The sequence below is a fragment of the Camarhynchus parvulus genome, chromosome 13, assembly GCF_901933205.1.
Source record: "Camarhynchus parvulus chromosome 13, STF_HiC, whole genome shotgun sequence".
Classification (NCBI taxonomy): Eukaryota; Metazoa; Chordata; class Aves; order Passeriformes; family Thraupidae; genus Camarhynchus; species Camarhynchus parvulus.
The window spans coordinates 2734782-2757465 of record NC_044583.1 but is presented as its reverse complement, the minus strand read 5'-3'; the positions used below and the strand labels follow the sequence as shown (position 1 = coordinate 2757465).

At 41.0% G+C, this 22684-nt stretch overlaps 1 protein-coding gene across 11 annotated transcripts in view; it reads left to right on the top strand.

The window, feature by feature from the left end:
• The window catches only part of LOC115908880 (ankyrin repeat and KH domain-containing protein 1-like), a 100439-nt gene that overhangs the window by 23712 nt on the left and 54043 nt on the right, over positions 1 to 22684 (top strand). For all 11 annotated transcript variants that reach the window (XM_030957765.1, XM_030957764.1, XM_030957760.1 and 8 more), the window contains exons 3-10: positions 11322 to 11478; positions 13412 to 13559; positions 14419 to 14566; positions 15633 to 15866; positions 17394 to 17488; positions 19882 to 20119; positions 20304 to 20495; positions 21944 to 22053. In XM_030957765.1, the coding sequence (XP_030813625.1) occupies positions 11322 to 11478; positions 13412 to 13559; positions 14419 to 14566; positions 15633 to 15866; positions 17394 to 17488; positions 19882 to 20119; positions 20304 to 20495; positions 21944 to 22053 (1322 nt within the window). The remainder of the gene's footprint in view (positions 1 to 11321; positions 11479 to 13411; positions 13560 to 14418; positions 14567 to 15632; positions 15867 to 17393; positions 17489 to 19881; positions 20120 to 20303; positions 20496 to 21943; positions 22054 to 22684) is intronic.

Here is a 22684-nt window from a genome sequence, read left to right as displayed (position 1 = left end):
AGCCTTCACTTACAGCGAGAGCACCCAGTACCTGATCCTCCCCAGCAGCAGAGACACAGCAAGACATAGAACAACTTTATTCTGGTCTTTACACAGGTTAAGAGCAAAGACCTGGAGGAAATAATGAAAGAAATTTGCTGTGGTAGAACCTTAATTGGCTGGACTTTTCCATATTCACTATTGGAAGCAACTCCCTCTATTGGATCCCTGCTTGTTACAGTTTCTCTGCGCACTTCTCAGTGCTCTGAAGAAGCTCAGTAGAACTTGCTCTGTGTGGTGCCGCATGTTGGATTCTGTGACCTCAGATGGACATAATCTCCCATCTGAAGCACTTCAGAGACATGGAGCTGGGTGAAAATGCATCTCTTCCCTTTTGTTTTTAAAACTGCAAGAGGATGCTGCAAAAAATAAATAGATGGGATGACCTCCATTGGGATGTACTTTTAGAGGGGTGTTAGCAGTAGATGGGTGTGTTCTTTCTTCAAGTTGGGTCATGGTAAAATACATTCTGTGTTTTCTTTCTGAAGACTGTAGTATCCTGATTTTTGGTAGTTTGGTACTCCAATCTATTTTGGCATTCTTTAAGGTTTTCCCTTCAGGATCTTTTGTTATGCACCATGTATGTAATGATAGCAGTACACTGAAAGGCTGTGGATCATTTTAGGTAGAGGAGAGGGTTTAATGAAGAGTTTCTCAAATGTTCAGTTTGAGACATGAATTTATACACTAGTCTGTGCTATACACCATTACAGTGGTGATTGTTTTTTTAAAGAAGTGGTGCACTTGATCACTCTCTGAAAATACTCAGTATTTTGGCTTGCTTTGTCATACACGATTAGCATAAACTAGGGGCTAAAACTCTGTGGGCTTCTGAGTTAGCTCCGTGATTTTACTGGTACTCAATTTGCTCTTAGATCTTTGCTTGAAAATGTAGTAGTATTTTCAAATGTCTTTATCCAGACAGTCACTGGGTACTGTGTGATAGTCAGAGTTGCTTTGTGATTCGGGAAGGCAATTACAGCCCATTGGGGCTCAGTTTGCCACTGACTGCCACAAACTTCGAGAAGAGTTCAAGTGGGCTGAGCTCTTTGTCTATAAATAGCACTCAAAGGTCACTTGAGTTCTTGCCTTCCTGCATCTCTGTAGTGCAGGGGGGTCATATCCTGGAGTCAGTCTCCACAGGGGTGTGATCCTTTCCCTTCCTTTAGGTTACTCAAAAAGCAGAAAGTAAATCTGCTGTCTTCCCCTTGTCCCACTAAATAGGTGGGAGTGTCTGTAAGGTAACTTGTTTTCAAGGGCCCCAAGCCCTAAAGAGGTTGAGACATGAAATACTGAGCTGAGTTAGAATGCCAGAAGTCAAGAACAGGAATTCTATGCATCTTTCTCAGCATTAATATTTTTTTTCTTCTCTTGATATTTCTCAGGGATATGTGAACTTTTTCTTTGCTCCCTATCCTCCCACAGTGGGCAGTGCCATTTCCATGTTCCTCCTTCCCTTGTTAGTAGCATTCTTAGCTCTTTGACATGTATCTTTCAGATTCTTGGAGCCAAGTAAGTGTCAGACTTGAAATGAGGAAACATTTCTCTCTGATAAGCCATGAAAGGAAGAACCAGGAAATGAAGAATAATTGCCAACCATTAGCTGTGATATTTTTCTGTAAAATAATTAAATAAATAGTACATTTTTCCATATTTGATGGCACAAAGTAAAAATGTGTAGCTTTCTTTACAGAGGTCACAAGTTCTGCTTCTGGATCATTTAGCAAGTTGCATCGCTTGCAAGTTTGCATCACTTCCATAAATGCATCCCATGCAAAACCAGGACACCACCTTTGTAGTTGTGTGGGTAAATATTGTACGCACTACAGTCTTAGCTTAAAATAAATGCCCCAAGAGTGACTTAGGGATTTAAAACTACTTCATATAAGCACTCAGAAGCAATCAGATTCTTTCTTCTCTTCCTTGCCATGGAGGAGTGTCTGAGCTGATGTCCAAAGCTCAGAATTTGAGCAGAGCTCCTGTGATTCTGGCTGGGCACTGGGTGGGTGACAGCAGCTCCCTGTGCCTGGTGCAGGGATGGGCTGGGATGGGCTGTGGTGCAGTGGGATGTGGACTGGGATATGCTGGGGTGGGCTGGGATGTGTTGGGGTGCTCTGGGATGTGCTGGGATGCACTGAGGTGCACTGGGATATGCTGGGGTGCTCTGAGATGCACTGTTATGTGTGCTGGGATGCGCTGGGGTGCAGTGGGATGCACTGGGATGTTCTGGGATGCTCTGGGATGTGCTGGGGTGCTCTGTGATGTGTGTGCTCAGACTCAGCTGGGCAGGCTGGGGGCAGGTGACTGCCCAGCTCAGGAGATGTGCTGACTCTGCTGTTTAACTGTGTCCTGTTCACAGCCAAACAAAGGCAGGCAAACAATTCCGGCCATGGCTGAAGTTTTCCCTTAGCTAATCACAGCAAGGCTGGTGAGCAGGACACAACCAGAAGAGTGTTTGTTTCAAGTGTATGAGTATAAAATGGAGTTGAATAGTCTCTGGTGCTGCAGCCCTGGGGAAGGTGTGGAGGGTTTGTGGCAGGAGGAGATAACGAGGAAGGGAGGACTGGCGAGGGAAAATGCATTGGGCACCCAAGTAGTTTGCTGTGGTTTTGCTGCTGTGGCAAATGATTCTGGGTGTGTATTGCTGGCTTTTATCTGTGTTAAGGGTGAAAAAAAAAATCCCTGACTTGGTCATTCAAAAAAATTTTAAAACAAAGTGCTAAGCTCCTATTTTAACTGTGATATCCAGTGTAACTCCCATTTAATCCCAGCAAAGCACCAAAACAAGTTCAGGTTTTTCAGAGTCACATAGATAAACCACTGTTTAATCCCATTCTTTTCCTTTATAATTTGAATTAAAGTTAGTACTGTGTTTTAAATATCTTTCTCAAATCTTATATTTTCTTACAATCAAAAGCAGGTTGGGAAGAAGGCCTTAGTTGCCAATGGGCAAAAGTGCTTTTTCTATTAAAAAAATAAAAACCGAACCAGAACAAACCCCAACAATTTAGGCAAGCTGGTGGAAATAGTTATTCTCAGACAGAACTGGCAGTTGTTTTCACTGTAATATTGCTTCTGTCCTGATTGCAGTTGCTGCTTTAAAACACAAGGTAATCCAAGAGTCAGAATTTCCTCCCAGATGGTCCCCCACAGTGAGATGGGTGGAAAAGCAGTTTGCTGCTGCTGAAGTACATCTGTAATCATGACACCAGAGTAATTCATGATGCTTCCATACAAACTACATGCAACAAATGTAGGATCAAAGTGCACTTGTTTGAGTGATGAGCACGATTTTCTGCACATATGTGATGAGTGTGTCTGGAAGTTGTGGTTCCTGTAAGGGGTCACCAGTGTTGAGGGTTGCATCTGGGAACTTGTTGCCTTCTAGTAAGGCAAATGTTTCTTTGATAGAGATTTAATAGAAAAAAATATTAAAAAATGAAAGGTTAAATTTATTTATAAAGATCCTGGATTAGGGAGCAAGCATTTGGAACAAACATTGTGAATGAGTGACAGGAAGGTTTGTGAGGTGGGTAGGATGGTTTAGTGGCTGTTTGCTGTCCTAGTCAGGCAGTAATCTGCTGTTCCTGCAGGGTTTTCTCTCCTCTTACCAGTTCTGGTGGTGCCTAGAAAGACCTTTTGCTGGTCAGATTTATCTTGTGCTGAGAGAAAACTCTCTCTTCTTTTCCCCAGTGTGAGGGCAGTGGGGGAAACATGGGGAGAGGAGGAGCACAAAGTCATCCTTCTGGAAGTGGTCAAATGTTAGATTGGCACAAAAAAGCTCATGTTATTTTAGCTTTAGAAAAGGCAACTTAGTGTTCATACCTGGGAGAAAATGGATGCCTAATGAAAGCTTGGAAAAGTCAAACTGACAGAAAAATTGAGAGTTCTGCTGTAGCAAAGTCTGGCATGGTCAGGATTTTAAATAAGATGAGGAATTTCGAGGAGATAGTTATGTGGATAATTTTTCTGGTATTATTCTGTCCTATTTAACCTCTCATATGTTAACAAATCTCTGCTAAAATGTTTAAACCAATCTTTTATTTCAGTGTTCTAAACTAAAATATGTCTGGTATTCCTTATCTGTCAAATACCTGTATTCTGCCTTGCATTCTGAAAACAAAGGAATGGGTTGGATGGAGTTGGTGGAGAGAAATTAAATGAAATTTCAGACTATTTGGGAAGATTGGGATTTTTCTAGAAACATCTGTAAGTCTATAAAAAGCTGTTTTTCATTGCTGAATTTGCTTACTGGGTTTCCAAGCTTAACTAAAAATGGAAATTGGTGGCTGAGGTAGTGAATTCCCTGATTAGGTAACCCTTATTGAAGTGACGTGAGACCAAATTGAAATCTAAATTTATAAATTGATACTTAATGAATCTAATTTCTCAAAAGAAATGTTAATGAATATTGACTAGTTAATCAAGGATTTGTATTTGTGTGGAATCTAAAATTAGCTTTCAGAGTGTGAGATATTTAAGCACACTAATGTAAAAAGGAGATGATCTCAAAAAAGGAACCCTTGCCATCAAAATGTTACTGAAATAACAGTAAGAACTAACTGTAGCTGGAGAAGCACTTCCTGGCTTTTGATTTTGGAAAGGAAAATCTTGCTGCTACAGCTGCCATGCTGGAAAGAGGAGAGAATGTGGTGGAGATTGCTGGCTCCTGTTCCCACAAATGCATTGAAAGAGATGGAAATGCAAGTGTAATATTAAGAGTTTGTAGTGTCAAGTAAGTGAAAAATGGGAGCTGGAATTAGGGGAAGTTTTCTCCCAAGCTGTGGGTATGTTGGAATGGCCTTTCAGGTTTGTTTTTTCAGGCATTCCCTTTCACTTGTGAATATTGTGGATGATTTCCTATTGTGTTTAAGATGGTGCATTTGTGAAGAAGGGATATTTTGAGATAAGGACCATGAATTACAGTCCAGGATAATAAATTTCTGCTTTTGCCAGAAAATGCTTAGCAGATGATATTAACATGATTTTTCAGATTGCACTGAAAATGTCATTTTTAAGCATCACAGTTTGCTGTCAGGAATATGATTTGTAGCAATTGAGAACTCAGCTGCTCTTAAGTCTATGGGTAACTGTGATGGTGACACATGAAATATTGTAAAATGCTAATTAATAAAATTTAAAAAAAAACCCTTAAGCTGTAGTTCTTAATTTCATGCTAAATGAATTTTATTTAGCATGTCCAAATACTAATTGAGAAGAAGAGAAATAAAAATTGCAGCCAGTGAGTTCTGTTTGTGCTGTGCACTTGGTAAGATGAGAAAATAGTTTTGTAGTGAAAATTTCTATCACCTGTATATGAAAGGATATTTTCTTGAGTGAAGTGCAGATACACCAGGGCTGGTGGAGGTACAGTGAGTTTTCATTGCTCTGGAGCTGAGCTGAAATCAGACCATAACTGTGATTTTCAGTGGTAGTGATTCCAAAGGCGTGTGCTTGGCTTGGAATCACTGAAAGCCTCAATGTAGTTTTTGTAGTGTTTTAGAAAACAGAGCTAAAATAATCCCTACCATATCAAACTGGGAGCAGTAGTGTTGAAATGACCTTCTGAAAAATGGAGAAGCATTCTGGATAATGCTTTTCTTCAAAAAAAATAGCCAAAAATCCCAAATGGCATTGCTCAGTCTGTACTCTCACATTTTCCTTATACTACAAGTAGACTTTTCTTGTAATTCCAGTGTTCTTTAGCTTAGTGTGGATTAGTTTTTTTTAACAACACTTCATATGAAAGTTTTTAAAAGCATATGAATTTTAGAAGATCAGTGCACTAGAATAAATTATTGGTATTTTCTAATTTTGTTTACCTGAAGAGCACTACTCAATATGTGGCTTTTGCCTTGAGGACTTAACCTGACCAATCAGCATACAATAAGCTACATGTAAATATTTAAAATATATTCAAAAAATTGTAAATATATTTATGTCCCTCATTCTGATGCTGCAAATTAGGTATCTTAATGCAGTGAAACTTGCAAATGACTTCCTTTGGGCTTGCTTGGCTTTGGATTGCTCTTTACAAGCAATGTGGGGGATGCTTTTCTTTGGTTTACTGGCTCTGAAACTGATCTAATATGAAATTTGTGTTTGGGAAGATGTTTAGATATCATCAGAGAGGAGCCAAGTGCACATTTTTGTTACTCACACCGGCAATGTGTAACTTTGCCACTTTGCCACCTGAGACCTTAGAGAACAGCCTGTGTTCAGTTCTGCTTGTTGCTTTCTTGTCTTGTGGTAGCTGGGTGATGAGCTGGAGTTGAGACTGTTCTGGAGGGGTCACTGCTTGTTGGCATGAGGCTTTGGACAGTCTAGAACTTCTCAGTTCCTCTGAATGGAGATTCCAGTAAAGAACCTAAAACAAAGTCCCCCCTCTCCTTCCGGGAACCCTCTTCACCTTGTTTGAGGTACTTACTGCTTGTACACCAGGCTGGGTAGAGCAGATTCCTGGCATACTGGTAAAAAGAGACACATTTCTGGGCCATGATTCTCATTTTGTACTTCTTTGGGCCTTTTAAAGCTGTCCACGTTTCCATCACAACCTGTCTTTGGAGTGGATAAGCCCTTAAGGACTCCCAGCTGATTCTGTATGAACTGAAGCTGAGTTAGACTTTGGGATGAACATGAGGGCAGAAATTGGACATGCTACAAGTAAATGTCCTCCAGTGTGTGTTAGAGCATGCAGTGTGCTGGAACTGACAGGGCAAGCACACAATCACCACTGAATCTGCAGGGCTTTGCGAGGATTATTGGACATTATCTCTTGGATATGTTGATGTTTTTGGAGCAGTCTCCTTCGATGTTCAAAGTATATGTTGACACCAGCTGTGTCCTATGAGGGACTTAACTGTGTTTTTTAAAGGCACAAACCTGATGGTGTTTCCTTTTTTTTTCTTTTTGAGGCAATATCTGTATCTCTGACTAATTAAATTCAGATCACACTGAGAAGTTACCAGCTCATTTCAGGTTTCCTTAAAACTCTGATCTTGGTAGTTACAAGGTGGGAATACCCTGATGAGTCTGAAAGTCAACAAGGAAATGGGAGTGTTGGTTATAGGAGCGTAGGTGTGTATCTGATGAGCAAACTTTTCCCTTGAAAGGTGAGTTCCTTGTTCTAATACACCTCTGTAATCAACTCCAGGCTAATTTAAATAGTTCAGTCATATGGCATTAAGGTGTGGAACATCTGGCATTATCTGGCCCAGAGTTCAGTCATTGACCTTTTCCATTGTTGGGTAGTGCTGCTGGCTTGTTCCTGTGGGGTTTGTGAACAGCTGGCACGTGGCTCCAGCAGCAGGTGCTCAGATAGAGCTGCCCACCACAGAAGATGTGAAGATGTGTCTGGCACTTCTCATCTGAAGATGTGCAGGCTTTTCCCTGCAGAGGGTAAAGCAGGAACATCACAGTACAGGTGAAAGTCTCTCCACTCTCTGTTCTTCCAGTTGTCTATGGTTCAGGAATATCCTAAATAGTGACTTTTAGGGCCTCTCTTCTTAGGCTGTTAGATGGCACAGGCTTTACAGTGATTCTGTCCAAGCTATTTTTGTGTTCACCTTTTTGGTCTTTTCATGGCAGCTTATGTTGGATGAAGGCATTTCCTTTTGGCTTGCTTAAGACCATACTCTTCATCATTTTAGTGTTCAGCTGTAACCTTGCATTAGAAGCGTCACCCTCTCCATACAATTAATGACTGTGGACTGTTCTCAGCAAAAAACAATGGGTCCCACATTCTCTTTTCAGACTTAAACCTGCAACAGTGATCAGTCCATGAAGAGATGGAAAGGATGGCCTCTATAGAGGCATGTGTGTAATCCAGGAAGTACAGAATGTCACACCTTGGGTCCAGTTCAGATAGTGTCAGATCAGTAAGATATTAGAGAGACTGTAATAATGTAAGAAATTGTGGTCACTCTTGTGCAAGAGTGTGTAGAATGGTCCTGAGAATGCTTTCAGTATTTGTTGGATGGGAGGAAGCAAGAAGAATTTTGGCCAAGATCTTGCACATAAATCAGACTGCTGGAGTCCCCTGTGTGTATGAGAGTGACACAAGAACAAGTGGTTTGGGCACAAAATGAAGGAAATTAGAGATTAAAAGACACATGAGCATTACAGCATTGAGATTCTAGCATAGTCATCCTAAATCATAACAAAATAAAAACTTCAGATTGTTATTATATAGTAAATTATTGAGTATAATGTGCAAAAGGGGGTGAATGAATGTGTGTCTGCAGTGGTAATTCTTGTAATCTGTCTCCCTTTGACTCCAGCCAGCCAAACAAATTTCAGCTCTGATGTCTTCTGTGGCTGTTGATTAATTTTAGCCTGTGCAATATAAAAATATGAAAATAAGAGCTGGGGATGGTACCTGGATTGAGTTCTAGCTGGTGAGGTCGATAAAAGGCATCTTCCACTTACCCTCTGAAAGGCCTTGATGTGGTTATAGCTCATTTTTTGGAACAAAGTCTGAAACAAGAGTGAGCTGTAAGTGTGCTCTGACTGTCCAGAAGGAAGAGCCAGGGACCTGTGGTTGCTGAGTCCTCCAGGAGACCACCAAGTAAAATCCATGAAAACAGATACTTGGGAATAGGAGAGCTGCAGTGGGTCAAGTTTGTCTGTGTTGACCTGGCACAGAAGATCTGGAGGTGTTTAAAAAAAGACTGGATATGGCACTCAGTACCATGGTTTAGATGAGGAGTTGTAGCATGGATTGGACTCTATGATCTTTAAGGTCTCTTCCAACCCAGTGATTCTGTGAATTCTGTGAAATTTTAGTGTGATTTCTGCCTTCAGAAATCCCAGGTATGAATGCCACAGCAAATTTTTAAAACAGAGAAGATATCAAGTGTAGGTCCTGCTTGTCCAGGCAACCTGTCATTCTACTGCCTTGGTGGGCTGAAACAATGGAGATATCCAGTGTAGTTGCAGATAGCCAGGTCATGTGGGCTTTTGGGTTGTGTGGGGTTTTCATGGTGGTGTTTTGGTAGTTCTTTGGGTTGGTTTCTTTTGGCTGGACTTTGTATTTTCCACTTCTTTTGTCAACAGTAGAGCTGTTAACAGCTCCTTCAATTAGAGCTTCTTTAAGTGGAGGGAAGCTGCAGTTGTGTTGCTCCTTGTAAGCTAAATCTGTGCATTTTTAGCCTTTGCTCAGGGGTCCTGTGGATTTCTCTCGAGTACTTTTCCATGTTGTTTACCACGGTGTTCAGCTCTGGTTGCAGCAGTCCCAGATGAGGCCTCAGTGCTGAGTTGTGAAGACTTAATTCTTTGTCTTTCCTTCAGCAGTGCTTTATGTACACTGCAATGCAGCGTAAGCCAGCACTGCCACCAGAAATAGCTCGTGCAAACATCTCAGCAGTTACTTTGTGAGCCACTGGGGAAGCAGAGCTGTGGAAAAACTATCACTTTCTTGGTGTATTTGGAACGAAATTGATGTCCTGACCCAGTTTTGCAGTGACTGTCCCCCACTGTCCCACCTGCAGAGATGACAGGACTTCCAACCCTTTCACACCACCAGCATATCCATTTTACATGAATACATAAGGCATGAGCTGTGGCATTTGAGGCTTGTTTATTAACTTTGCTATATTTAACAGCCATGGCCATGGGGGTGGTGGCCTCAACAGTTTGGAGGTGGAAGGGGTCATGTGGCCAGTGGCCTCCAAGAGTCCATGGCCCCTCATTTTTATGCTCTGGTTGCTCTGGACTAGCCAGGCTTCTGACCCAGACAGTTGGATTTCTGATTTCATTGCAGAGTGGGCAATCAGTTATGAATTGGTTTTTGTAGCTCCTTGATAATGCTGAAGGGATCCAGATGTGGGATGTTGGAGCCAGGGAGGAAGCGCACAAGTCTCTAAAGCAGCTCATTGAACCTCCAATGTTCATTTCCATCAGCTGCACCCTGGGGGAGGTGTCTGTCTGTCTGTCTGTCTCAATGGCAGGAGAGGGATTCTCCGTCATGTCCAGCATCACGTTCCAGTGCTGCCAGCCAGCACTTGGAGCACTGCACCAGCTGTGCAGGGTAAGGTCACAGCGTACCTGGTGTGTGCTGGCATAAAGAGATTTAGGGTGGAGAGATTTGGTAAGTATTGATTCTGACGTTATCGAGAAGCAAATTGGATGTTCTCAAACTGTGGAAATACGTTGTCTGAAGACAATGTTCAAACTTAAAACACGATTTATTCTGTAATAATTCCAAGCTGGGTTGTGGGAATTCAAACATTTATATTGTGGTGTAAATCAAGCCTGCAGAGAGATGCACGTACCAAATAGCAAATCTTCTGAGGGATAAGGTGCTTATATCCAGAGGTTTCTATCTAATTTGACCCTTTTTAACAGCTAAGGAATTGAAGTTACTGATTCATGACTGGTGAACCTGGCTGATCTATAAACCAGTAACCATTTGTTTTTTGTAGCACATGAAATGGATTGATTTATGTTTGGGGATTTTTTGTGGGTGGCCAGGAGATGTTTGTGCTGTTTGTGCATTTGTACCTGAAGATACAAGCCCTGCCCACCCTGCAGTGTTTGTTTCCACATGTTAAATAGGCTGTGCTCAACTATGAGGAGTAAAACCTGTGTGAAGTAAAACTTGAGCAAAGAAACTGTTATAAAAAAAGAAACTGTTAAGAAAGTTCCTTGAATCTAAGCATTTCTGCTGTGTCTTTGAAGGAGAGGCATTGATTTCAAGTATTCTTAAAATATTTGAGATTTCATTTCCTAACTTTTGTTCCTGTAGCTAGAGCAGGGCAGTTTAGAGTGGTAAATTGGTGAAATTTAAACTAATAAACATTTAAATTTTTCCTACTTTTAAAAATAATATATATTAGAACTCAGTCTGCTTTGCTTTGGGTGGGAAAGGGATAATAAGTGTTTTAAGTTGAAAAATTCTTCACATTCAGAAATATTTAAATCACATCTGTTGCTCAAACTTCTGGTTTTGGGCTTCAATGCCTGGATTTATCCTTAATACCCCAATATGATGGTTTTTGAGCTTCTTTTAAGTTCTTCAAAGGTATGAGTTGAGACATCGGGACAAGTAACAAAGCTGCCAATTGACAAATAGAGGGTTTTTACTGCTATATTATAGTTAATTAAATATTCAGGTCTTGGGCAAATGTTAGTAGGTAGTTTAGTTTTAAGTAGCTAATTATCTGGCATGTTTGCAAATGATTTTTAACTAATAGTGCATGTGGCTGAACTCTAAAATAGTGTCTTTGCATTTCTTTTGTGTGACTTTCATACTAACCCGACTGATGAACGAACGTGCACTGAAGGAATTGGTAAATTGTCCACTGCCGATGGCAAAGCCTTCGCAGATCCCGAGGTTCTCCGGAGACTGACGTCGTCTGTCAGCTGCGCGCTGGACGAGGCGGCCGCCGCGCTGACGCGCATGAGGGCCGAGAACAACCACAACAACGGACAGGTGGACAAGTACGTGCTGGGCACCCTGCTTCTCCAGTTAAATCCAGTTCATTGTACATACCGACCGCCCCTGGTTCACCAGCTATGGGGTTTTATTTCAAATCCACTTAATTGTACATACTGACCACCCCTGGTTCTCCAATTATGGGATTTTATTTCAAATTCACTTAATTTTACGTACTGACCACCCCTGGTTCACCAAATAAGGAATTTTATTTCAAATCAAGTTAATTGTATGTACTGACCACCCTGGTTCCCCTAGTATGGGATTTTATTTCAAATCCAGTTAGTTGTACGTACTGACCACCCCTAGTTCCTTAACTATGGAATGGGATTTTATTTCAAATCCAGTTAGTTGTATGTACTGACCATTCCTGGTTCCCCATCTATGGAATAGGATTTTATTTCAAATTCAGTTCATTGTGCATACTGACCAACTCCAGTTCCCCAACTATGGAATAGAATTTTATTTCAAATTCACTTAATTGTATGTACTGACCACCCCTGGTTCCCCAGCTATGGGATTTTATTTCAAATCCAGTTCTATGTACGTACTGACCACCCCCCATTCCCCAACTATGGAGTGGGATTTTGTTTCAAATTCAGTTAATTGTACATACTGACCACCTCCAGTTCCCCAACTACGGGATGGGATTTTTTTTTCAAATTCAGTTAATTGTACATACTGACCACCCCTGGTTCTCCGGCTATGGAATGGGAATTTATTTCAAATTCAGTTAATTGTATATACTGACCACCCCTGGTTCTCCAACTATGGGATTTTATTTCAAAATCAATTAATTTTATGTACTGACCCCCCCCAGTTCACCAAATAAGGAATTTTATTTCAAATCCAGTTAGTTGTACATACTGACCACCCCTGGTTCTCCAACTATGGGATTTTATTTCAAATTCAGTTCTGTGTATGCACTGACCACCCCCCGTTCCCCAGCTATGGAATGGGTTTTTATTTCAAATTCAGTTAATTGTACGTACTGACTACTCCTAGTTCCCCAGCTACAGAATAGGATTTTATTTCAAAATCAATTAATTTTATGTAATGACCAGCCCTGGTTCCCCAGATAAGGAATTTTATTTTAAATTCAGTTTATTTTACATACTGGCCACTCCCAGTTCCCCAGCTATGGAATGGGATTTTATTTCAAATGCAGTTATTTGTACATACTGACCACCCCCAGTTCCCCAGCTATGGAATGGGATTTTATTTCAAATTCAGGTAATTTTATAGTTAGTAATGGAGCTATTCTGCTGCTAGCAGAAGCAGATTGCATCTGAAGGTGTAATTACTATCCCATCAGGTTATTCACTTCACTGGATAAGAGGAAAGTACAAAAAAATGTTACTTTCTAACATGATGCTCTGGTGTACCAGAGAGCTGAGTTCTTATTCAAGAAAGTTCAAGCTCTTAGCTGTATGTGAGTAGGTGATTGCTCTCTTAATTACAGAAGTTTTTCTGGTTGGAGTATTCATATTAGTGGTCTCTGTGATACTTGACTGCTGACTTTTTGGCTTTGTCTGCAATAGGAATTTGCCTTGGCACCTGCAGTCAGCAGTTTGTCATGGTCACAGCCTCTGTGTCTCTGGCATTCGCTGAAGTGGGAATAGCATCAGAGAGGTTTGCTCCTGTCTTGCAAACACCACAAAAACCAGTTTTGAGCACTCCTCTCTGCATCTGGTCTGTATGAGAGCATATTACCAGTTAGCAACTGATGGGAAGTGTCTATCTCCATTTCACCTGTGGCAATATCGTGTATGTATATAGATAAACTTTAAAAATATATATACATATAAAGGTGTATTTTCAAGTAAAGCTTAGCACTGAAGTCCAGAGTCTTTACTGAAAGGCTTCCTCCTTGCCTAGGAAAGCTGCCCAGCTGTTGCAGGTGTGTTTTAAGCTGACTGTGTGGTTCCTGTTTTGCAGTCGCAGTTTGGCAGAGGCGTGCTCCGATGGGGATGTAAATGCTGTCCGGAAGCTGCTGGATGAGGGACGGAGCGTAAATGAACATACTGAAGAAGGGGAGAGTCTTCTTTGCTTGGCCTGCTCAGCAGGATATTATGAATTGGCACAAGTAAGTAACAAGTACAGTTAGAACTAAACATTTGTGAAGCATTGTCTGAGGGGCTTCTTTGATAGGTAAACATTTTAGCTATTGTGGTTATTATAATTTTTTATTATTTCAACAGAATATCAGTGCACGCAGCTTATTGTGGGTTTCTAGTTATTGTTTGGGTTTCTTTGATGGAAAATGCAGTCACAGATGCCTTTAGGTTGAATGGACTTGTCTGAGGAATGAATCCTGTGTTTAGTGATGTATCTACTTTTCTGGCGTTATTCTAGATGCAGTCCAGCTGTTCTGCCGAGCAAGAGTATCTAAAATAGCAATAAACCCAAATACTACAACTGGTTGCCTTCTAAAAGCTGATGTCTCAGTCACACAATCCTTTTTCTATATCACATTTGTATCAAAAGTGCATTAATTTCTGTTAATTTTGAGCTATATTGCTTCTGTATCTAAGAGCAGCTGCTTTGAAATGTTTAGGTGATAGTTCTCAGAAATGCCCAACTTCACATTCTGGTGCCAAAACACAGGACAGGGAGAGAACTTCTCACCCATGAGCTTGACCTGTGGGTTCCCTGGTCATTATTGCAGGTGACATTTTCTGTGCTGTCATTCTGGTCAGTACATTGCCCTGTGACTTGTGAAAATGTCCATATTTCACTGGAACTTAGATATGAACAAATGCAGAAACTCAGAATTTTCTGCAGCAGAGCCCAGTGCAGGCAGTAACTGTGCATGGTCCTGGGGGTGGCACTGGGCTGTGAGGGACTGTGGCAGCTGGCTGGGGAGCCAGTCTCACAAATCCCATAGAATTAAAACCAAAAGGTTGATGTTACAATCTACTCACTGTAGTGAATTTTTCCCTCAGGTGCTTCTAGCCATGCACGCCAACGTTGAAGATCGAGGGAATAAAGGGGACATCACTCCCTTGATGGCAGCTGCCAGTGGAGGCTACGTGGATATTGTTAAACTCCTTCTTGTCCATTGTGCAGATGTCAATGCACAGTCCTCCACAGGTAACTGGGGAGCAGCACAGTTAGTAAGGCTGGCACATAAGGCACACAGCTCTTCTGAACATCTGTGTTTTTGTCTAACACTTTCATTCACAAGAAAACATGACAGGAACTGTTAGGAATAGACCAGATCTGCAGTGAATGTGTTTGGAGTCTTAACTGGCCGTTATTAAATATGGGTTTTAATATAAATTCTAATGGAAAGCACTGTTCCTGTAAAAACCACTCTGGTGTTAGAGAAAAAGAAAAATGTATGAAGTTTATCTTTTCTCATTGGTATAGTCCAAAATTACCCAGTAAGATGACCATGGGATGCATCTCATCAACTCCAGTTATTTCTGTCTGTTACTTTTTACTAAAGAGGAGTTAAAATTTTTCAGTGCATTGAATGTTCTCTATTTTGCTGGTTCTTGACCACAGCTTAACTGACCTCACTGACAACATTACCTGCAGTTGGATTCTGTTTATTAAGATAGAATTTAAACTTTGTTCAAATTTTCACACAAGTTACGTGTCCAAGCTATGAGATATTCTTTTATCTTTCTGTTTAGCCATTTTAAGCTAAGTTACCTTAAAATTGACTGTAGCATTTAAAACATGAGCCATATGTGAGTGTCTGTCACTTACAGTACCAGAGTTTTTAAATTATAAATTTATTCTCAGCCAGCAGTAGAAGATTTTCAAGGAATTACAGGATACAATCTTAGGCAAAAAAAAAAAAAAAAGAAAGACAAAACAAAAAAACACCCCCCAGCTCTACAGTATCAATTACTCATTGATCTTTTTGTTCATGTTTATTTGATCTAATTTTGTGTGCTAAAGTAGAAAACATAACAGTCAAACTGAAAAAATCCTAATTTGTAATACTGGCTTGGCATTAAAACTTTCATGTTACAGTTATTTGGGGTTTTATACCCAGCCTGGAATGATGGGCTGGAGAAACATTGCTGTGAGGTGAAAAGCTGCTGCTGGTGATGTCCTTGGGTTTGTTGGAGCTGTTAACACTGATCTCCTTCCTGTGTTAGGAGTGGGTGATGGAAAGGGCTCTCATGCAACCTCTCCTCTGCAGGCAACACAGCTCTTACCTACGCCTGTGCTGGGGGCTTTGTGGACGTGGTGAAGGTGCTACTGAAAGCTGGTGCTAACATAGAAGACCACAATGAGAATGGACATACCCCCCTGATGGAAGCAGCCAGTGCAGGGCATGTGGAGGTTGCAAGAGTATTGCTGGAATATGGTGCAGGAATCAACACTCACTCCAACGAATTCAAAGAAAGTGCACTTACACTCGCATGCTATAAAGGTATTGTCTCTTCCCTTGTTTTGTAGTTTTGTTTAAATTTGTTTGCTTGGATTTATCTGACTAAAACTTTCAGCAATACTTTTTTTTGAACGTCTTCCTAAGAGTTTTGTAAAGCTGGATTTTGGTTTTAAGCTCAGTGTCACTAAATCTTCCGCTGTGGTGTCATGGTATTAATTCTGTATTTGTGTCCAGATGTGGTGGACATGTTTGACATGTTGCAGATGAAAACTTGTAACTGGCTGTGTCCAAACTTGTGCTTTGACACATCACCATTCTCTCCTCCTACCCACTACCACATTCCCTATTTCATTGCCAGTTCCCTCACCAACTGTCTGTGAATGCTGAAAACATCTCTATTGGTTCTTCAGAAAATGCAAAGTTGGAATGTGTGTTTCTGTAATTTCTGATGGGGAGACAATGCCTCCATTATTACTGGATTCTTTTCTTTCAGTGTAATTTGGGAGAATGCTATGAATTCTTAAGTGTGATGAACTTTTAGGGACTTTTGACATAATTTCTTTTGCTATTTAAAGCTTCTATGTAAAGTAACAGTGCAGTGGTAATCCACTGTGCTTCTATGGTTTGCTTTCCAACCATTGTTTTTCTACAAATAGAAAAGAAGGATGTGGATTATTGTCATAGTATCTTTAGGCTTTGCCTCTGTGGTTAGGATTGAGGGTACATACTATGTATAACCTATCTGAGGACTTGCATCTGGATTTGTCATGGATTTCCTACAGCATGTGGTAGTTACTTACAGGCAAATGTCAGTAATAGTACCCCTGAATGTGTTGGAGAGTCATTCTTGTTTCTTTCGATCCAGAACCTGATTGAGTCATGGAATGTAAAACCTTGAATCACAGAGATGTCCTGTATTATCTTTGACAAGATAGTTGATTGTTTTCTTGTCAGTTTATGTAAGACTAAGTTTTCCCACAGAGAAGAATGCTCATCAAGAGGCTAAAAACTTAGAAGGGACAATTTCTAAAATGACAGAAACTGTAATAGAGTTTAAATCAAGTTTTGGTAAAGCTCAGTAGAAGCTTTTAAAAATAATGTCAGATAATATATGTGTGTATCTTACTTCTTAGAAATATGTGAGTATTATTAAGAAGCTTAAAGTTAAGTTCAGACCTACATGGACCCATCCCTAAAAGACAATCCCCCCAGTTGTATACTGCCTTGGAACTCTTAAATGATCTGTCACTGTACAGTTCAATAGGGAATAAGCACAGTTTTGTAGCTTGAAGTCACAAGGAAAGGTTCTTGTGTAAACTTGAATTAGACAGGTCTGTCTCCATCTCACAGCTGAGCGATATCTTTGGGAAAGGCTTTCTGAAGGCTGCTGGCTTGTTTGCATTGGTATTTTTTAAAGAGTACTTTAAAAAACCATGTTTGCCAGTGGTAACTTGTAAAGATTCTAACAGCAAACTGTGAAAATCTGAATTATTTCATTAAGTGTATTGTCTGTACTACTAAAAGTTGATGATGTGGAATGCTTATTTATTTTATCTGTTTCATTTGAAGGCCATTTAGATATGGTTCGTTTTTTGCTTGAAGCTGGAGCTGATCAAGAGCACAAAACAGATGAGATGCACACGGCGCTGATGGAGGCCTGCATGGTAAATACCTTTGTTTGTACTGTTCCCTCCTCAGGGAGAGAGGAATGCAAGAGGTGATAAAATAGAGTGAGCCTTGGATAACAAGCTGTTTGGGGGCTGCAAGTGAATTTGTGTGTTGTTACTGTAAAAAAAAGTGCTTACTGTAGCTCCCACCAGCTTCTCAGTCGAACTGCTCATAAAGGAAAAATACTTTAATTTTTGAGGGGATGATGTGTTGTTTTAAATGCTCCCTATGTGAAGTTTTGGTGACTAATCTGCAGTGCAGTGATGTAATACAAGTCACTAGTTTGGGGTTTTGTTTTGGTTTTTTTTTAGTGTGTTTTCCACCTCTGTTTTTATAAATAAGGTCTCTCAGTGTGTCGTGGAATGAGCCTTCCAAAAGTGCACTGAGCTGGATGATTCATGCATTACAATTGTCTGTTCATCACTGCCGGAAGTGTTTTGCATGGAGAGATGATTTGCTCTCTTCTAGGTTTCTGTAAATGAGGTTGTGAGGTTTTTCTTCTGACCTACCATTTTATTTTGAAAAATAATGTAGTCCTTAGTTCTCTAGCAACTGTCCACTTAATTTCAATGCAGCCATTGAGGGAAAACTTCCCTATCCAAGAGCATCATCTTAATAAATAGTGTGCTATTGTGTCAAAGCATATCTGTAACCATTTCTGTACAGACCTTGGATGACCTTTTCTCTCTTCTTCAAGCTGGGGAACTTCTTTGAAGAAAGAACGGGGGCCTTGTTTCCATAGGAAGCACAGCAAAAAGAGGGAAACAGATTTTTCTCCCAGTAGCCTGTACTCCTTGGAAGATAGGCTGCAGTGTTCCTCCAGTCTGCTGAGAGCTGGAGGATCAAGTGTTCTTTCAGTGCAGTTGTGAGGTGATGATGCAAGAGACCAAGGTCAGGGTGTAACTGGGGAGCTGTGTCCAAGTCTTCCATAGTGAGCTGGTAATTGTATCCTTGAATAGCCTTCCCTGGAGGAGAGCCTGGTGCCAGTAAGGAATTCAGAAGGACAGTGGGTGCATGCTGTCACCTAAAGGAGATTGCACCACAACTGCAGACTAAAGGTTAATCAGCCCCACTGTTCTGTTTAGGTTGGGGTTTTTTGTTTGCTTTTTCTTGGTTTCCTGGTGAAACAATCCAAGGGCTGGCTTAATTTGGAGATATGAAGCAGCTCACTTGGGGGAGAGAGTTGTGAGGTTTGCCTGCATATTTTCAGCTCTTTGGTGTTTCAGACTAGGTATTCTGACATTACAGAGTGTGTATTGACATTTGAAAGCAACAGAAAGGAAGATGAGCCTTTGAAGTCCCAACCCCATCCATAACAAGGGATTTGTTTTTTGTTATCATTCAGCTGCACCCTTGCACAAGGGAGCTGTTCCACCAAATTGTTGTGACTGTTCCCAATCTTCATCTCTTTCCATCTAAGGAATGCAGTAGGTACAGGTTGCTGAGATGTCTGGTCTCTGATCACCAATTCTTTTGTAAGTGCCTCAGAGTTTGTTTTAGTCAGGACAGTGCCACACTTGGGTTAATGCCTCTAATGAGGTGGCTGTTGGCTTTTAGGTTTCTCAACCTCTGAGAACAACAGCCTGTGTTTAATGTGCACCCCTGATTGCTGCCCATCTCAGGTTACCTACAACCTGCTTCATGATCAGCTTAAGCTTTCCTCTTTCGCCGATGTTGTGGCTCTCTACCAACTACACCTTCGGTCAAACGTGGATTTTAGATACTTGGTCCATTGCAAGTAATGGAGAGGTTTAAGGGTACTTTCTTGAGAAGTTGGCAGATACACCTATGTTCTTTGCTTGCTCAGACTGCTCTGGTAATCCTAATTTTCTTGTTCTATGGCTTCACCTGGGCATTTTTCAGTCACCTTTAAGAGTTTTTCCAGGTCTTCTCTCCTCCTGTTACCTGCCTTATTGTTACCACTTCAGTTTTTCTTGCAGGTATCTTTCCCAGGATGTAGAAGTTGCCAAGTGGGGCTTTTTTGGGTTTTGTTTGTAGAAGTCATGAATCAACTACTACTACAAAGAATAAGAAAATATTTTTTTCTTACGCTTGTTTTGAGGTTTAGTTTAGGAGGGAGTTTATTACTTATGACGCTTGTTTGCTATCTCTAGTATGTTGTGTCCCAAAGATTGTGCTGCAAATTAAGTCTTGTGCCATAATTCTTTTTTTCCTCAAAAGATATAAATACCACCATATATATCTAGCTCTATTTTCCTTAGATGTAGGTGGAAAACTAAATGTTGGTTAGGTCCAAGTATTACCATTAAACCATGATAAATAAAAAAGCCCTGTCTTTGTAGGATCATTTTCAGGCCTGGTGTGATAATGATTGCAACTACAGCATGAAGTGACTCCAGTTGTGACTCCTGGTTGCCCTTTCTTGCAGGACGGGCACGTGGAGGTGGCACGGCTGCTGTTGGACAGCGGTGCCCAGGTGAACATGCCCGCAGATTCCTTTGAGTCCCCGCTCACTCTGGCTGCTTGTGGCGGGCACGTGGAGCTGGCAGCACTTCTGATCGAGCGAGGAGCCAACCTGGAGGAGGTTAATGATGAAGGTTACACACCTCTGATGGAAGCTGCCCGGGAAGGCCACGAAGAGATGGTGGCCTTGCTGCTGGCACAAGGTGAGATCCCGTGGCCATGGAGCCTCAAAAGGACACAGTGTGATCCATGGCCAGCAGGTGTCCTGTGCAGATTGCTCTGATACTGCTGTACCCAGAGAGCAGAGCTCAAACACCCAAACTGCTGTGGGGGTGATGAGCATTCACCTCCCCAGCCAGTGTCAGTAATGGCTGCTTTGTTTCCCAGGGGCAAATATTAACGCACAGACAGAGGAAACGCAGGAAACAGCCCTGACCCTGGCCTGCTGTGGAGGCTTCTCTGAAGTTGCTGACTTCCTTATTAAGGCAGGAGCTGATATAGAGCTTGGTTGCTCAACACCTTTGATGGAAGCTGCTCAAGAGGGTCATCTTGAACTGGTGAAATACTTGCTGGCAGCAGGTATGTGTTCAGAGCAAGTGATTAAGCCCACAGATACTATGGACTTGATGTGTTTTGTATGATTTGGAACATCCTTGGGCTTTTGATAGTGACAGTGTTGTAACAAGAAACAATATCCTCAGATAATTTAGCAAGGAGGAAAAAGCATATGTTGCACCTCAGTATCTCTTGATACTGGTAACAGAGGAAAGTGCCTCCTGGAGCAGGTGATCCTGTTCCATATCTAGGAAGCATCCATTCATTAGAAACATTGTTTCCAGCTATCTGCATCTAGGACAGAATTTTAATGCAGATAATGCTTGGTTTTGCTTGCTACTCCAGCTTTGACTACGCCTGGTTATCTGCATTCAGTCTCCCTGAATAACCAGTTCTTTAGGAATGGTGTGCTGGGAAGTAGTGTGCAAGACAGATTCTGGAATGTGCTGAATTTCTGTGATGAATGAGCTTTACTACTACATTACACAGTAGTAAAAATTAAATCTTGCTGGAGTTTGGGGTAAAATGATGCTTCAATGTTCATCTTTCAGTTTATAGACTTGGTAGAGTCTAAAGTATTCTGCTTAAAATAATAAAGAAAAAGGAGCTGTATTTGGGATATCTTCCTTGTTGTGGAAGGTGATTTATTTGTATGCTCTAAGAATAAGCATAAAATTGGCTGGATTTGTAATTTTAGAAAGTGAAGCTCCCTGCTCATCGAGGGACAGTAACAACTGTGCCACTTGGTGCAGTGACACCAGCATGTGACACCTGTCACCAGCTCCCTTGGAATGCTCACTGCCTGCACTTCACTGCTGATAGTGTAGAAAGTTGATTAAGGAGCCTTGTTTTGGCATCAGGGAGTCTCTAATTATACCTCACACCTTAAAAATAAGAAAATGGCTAATCACATTGGCATTTCTTTTTTTAAGAGTAATGTGTTACATATGAAGAGTCAAGTGTAGTTTTCAGAGAGCTGGTGTCTATGAAGCTAGACAAATTATTTCAAAAAAAGGGTTTTAAAGCAAGTGATTTTCAAGAGCAGGAAAGAAGGGAGATTTGTGGAAGTGTATGGCTTTGTTGTATTAATACTAATTCAGTGATGTGCATTTTGTCTGGTCTCCCTTGGCATACAGCTCTGAGTTAAATGGACAGTCTGCAAAACTGTCTGGATTCCCTTTTACTTGATGTAACACCTGAAATCCTTCTTGCTGTAGAGGGACTGCAGGAATGAGCAAACATCTAAGTTTAACTGCTTGGATTGTCAGTCATGCTTTTTCCAAGCCTTGGCTTACCCCCTCTCCTTGGAGTGTTTTCGCTATGAGAGCAATTTTTGCCATGAGAGCAATGCTCTTGGACTGTGGAGGCTGTTGGTCAGTAGGATATAGCTGCTGTCAGAGATTTTTATGTTTATCTGATGTGAAACACTTGATAAGGACATGTCCAATATAAAAAAAATGTTGTGTTTGTAGGAGCCAATGTTCATGCCACTACAGCGACGGGAGATACAGCTTTGACCTACGCCTGTGAAAATGGACACACAGATGTGGCAGATGTGTTGCTTCAGGCTGGTGCTGATCTGGTAAGGCTTCTGCTGCATTTGTGGGCAAAGTGCTTTGGTTTCAAACTGTAAGGACAAGCATGTGTGCTTAGAGAACAGAGTGATGAGCTTAGGTATAGAGATTGATATATGGCTCTGTACAGAGGCGTGAGAAAAGCTTTTATTAGAGCCTGCATATTCTGTTTGGTCTAGAAAATAAAAGTTCTTATGGGTAATCTACTATGAATTTTAAATGGTTTAGCAGTAGGAACTCCTGCTTCTCTATACCAGTGTCAGTCTCCGAACACTTTTAGTCTCTTAATTTGTGCAAATTACTACATAAAAACTCCAAACAAAGCAATGTCTTCTAAATGACCAGCATAATCTGATCTCTTTTCTTTGTTCTAACTCTTGGGTTTAGCACATTGCTTTCCCCATTTTTATTTTCTGTAATGTAAACTAATTTGTTTGGAGACCCAAAACTGCCTCTTCACCAGCTACAGAGATATAACATTTGACTATTAATTAGTAAAAACAATTGATACTTTAGTCTTCCAAAGGTGTTTAGGAGCCTTATGTCAAACAAGGCTCAAGCTGGAAAAAATGTTACTTTGGTTTCCTAGGAGGAGTATTCTCCTTTCCCCCACCTCGCCCCATGTACTCACTGCTCTGT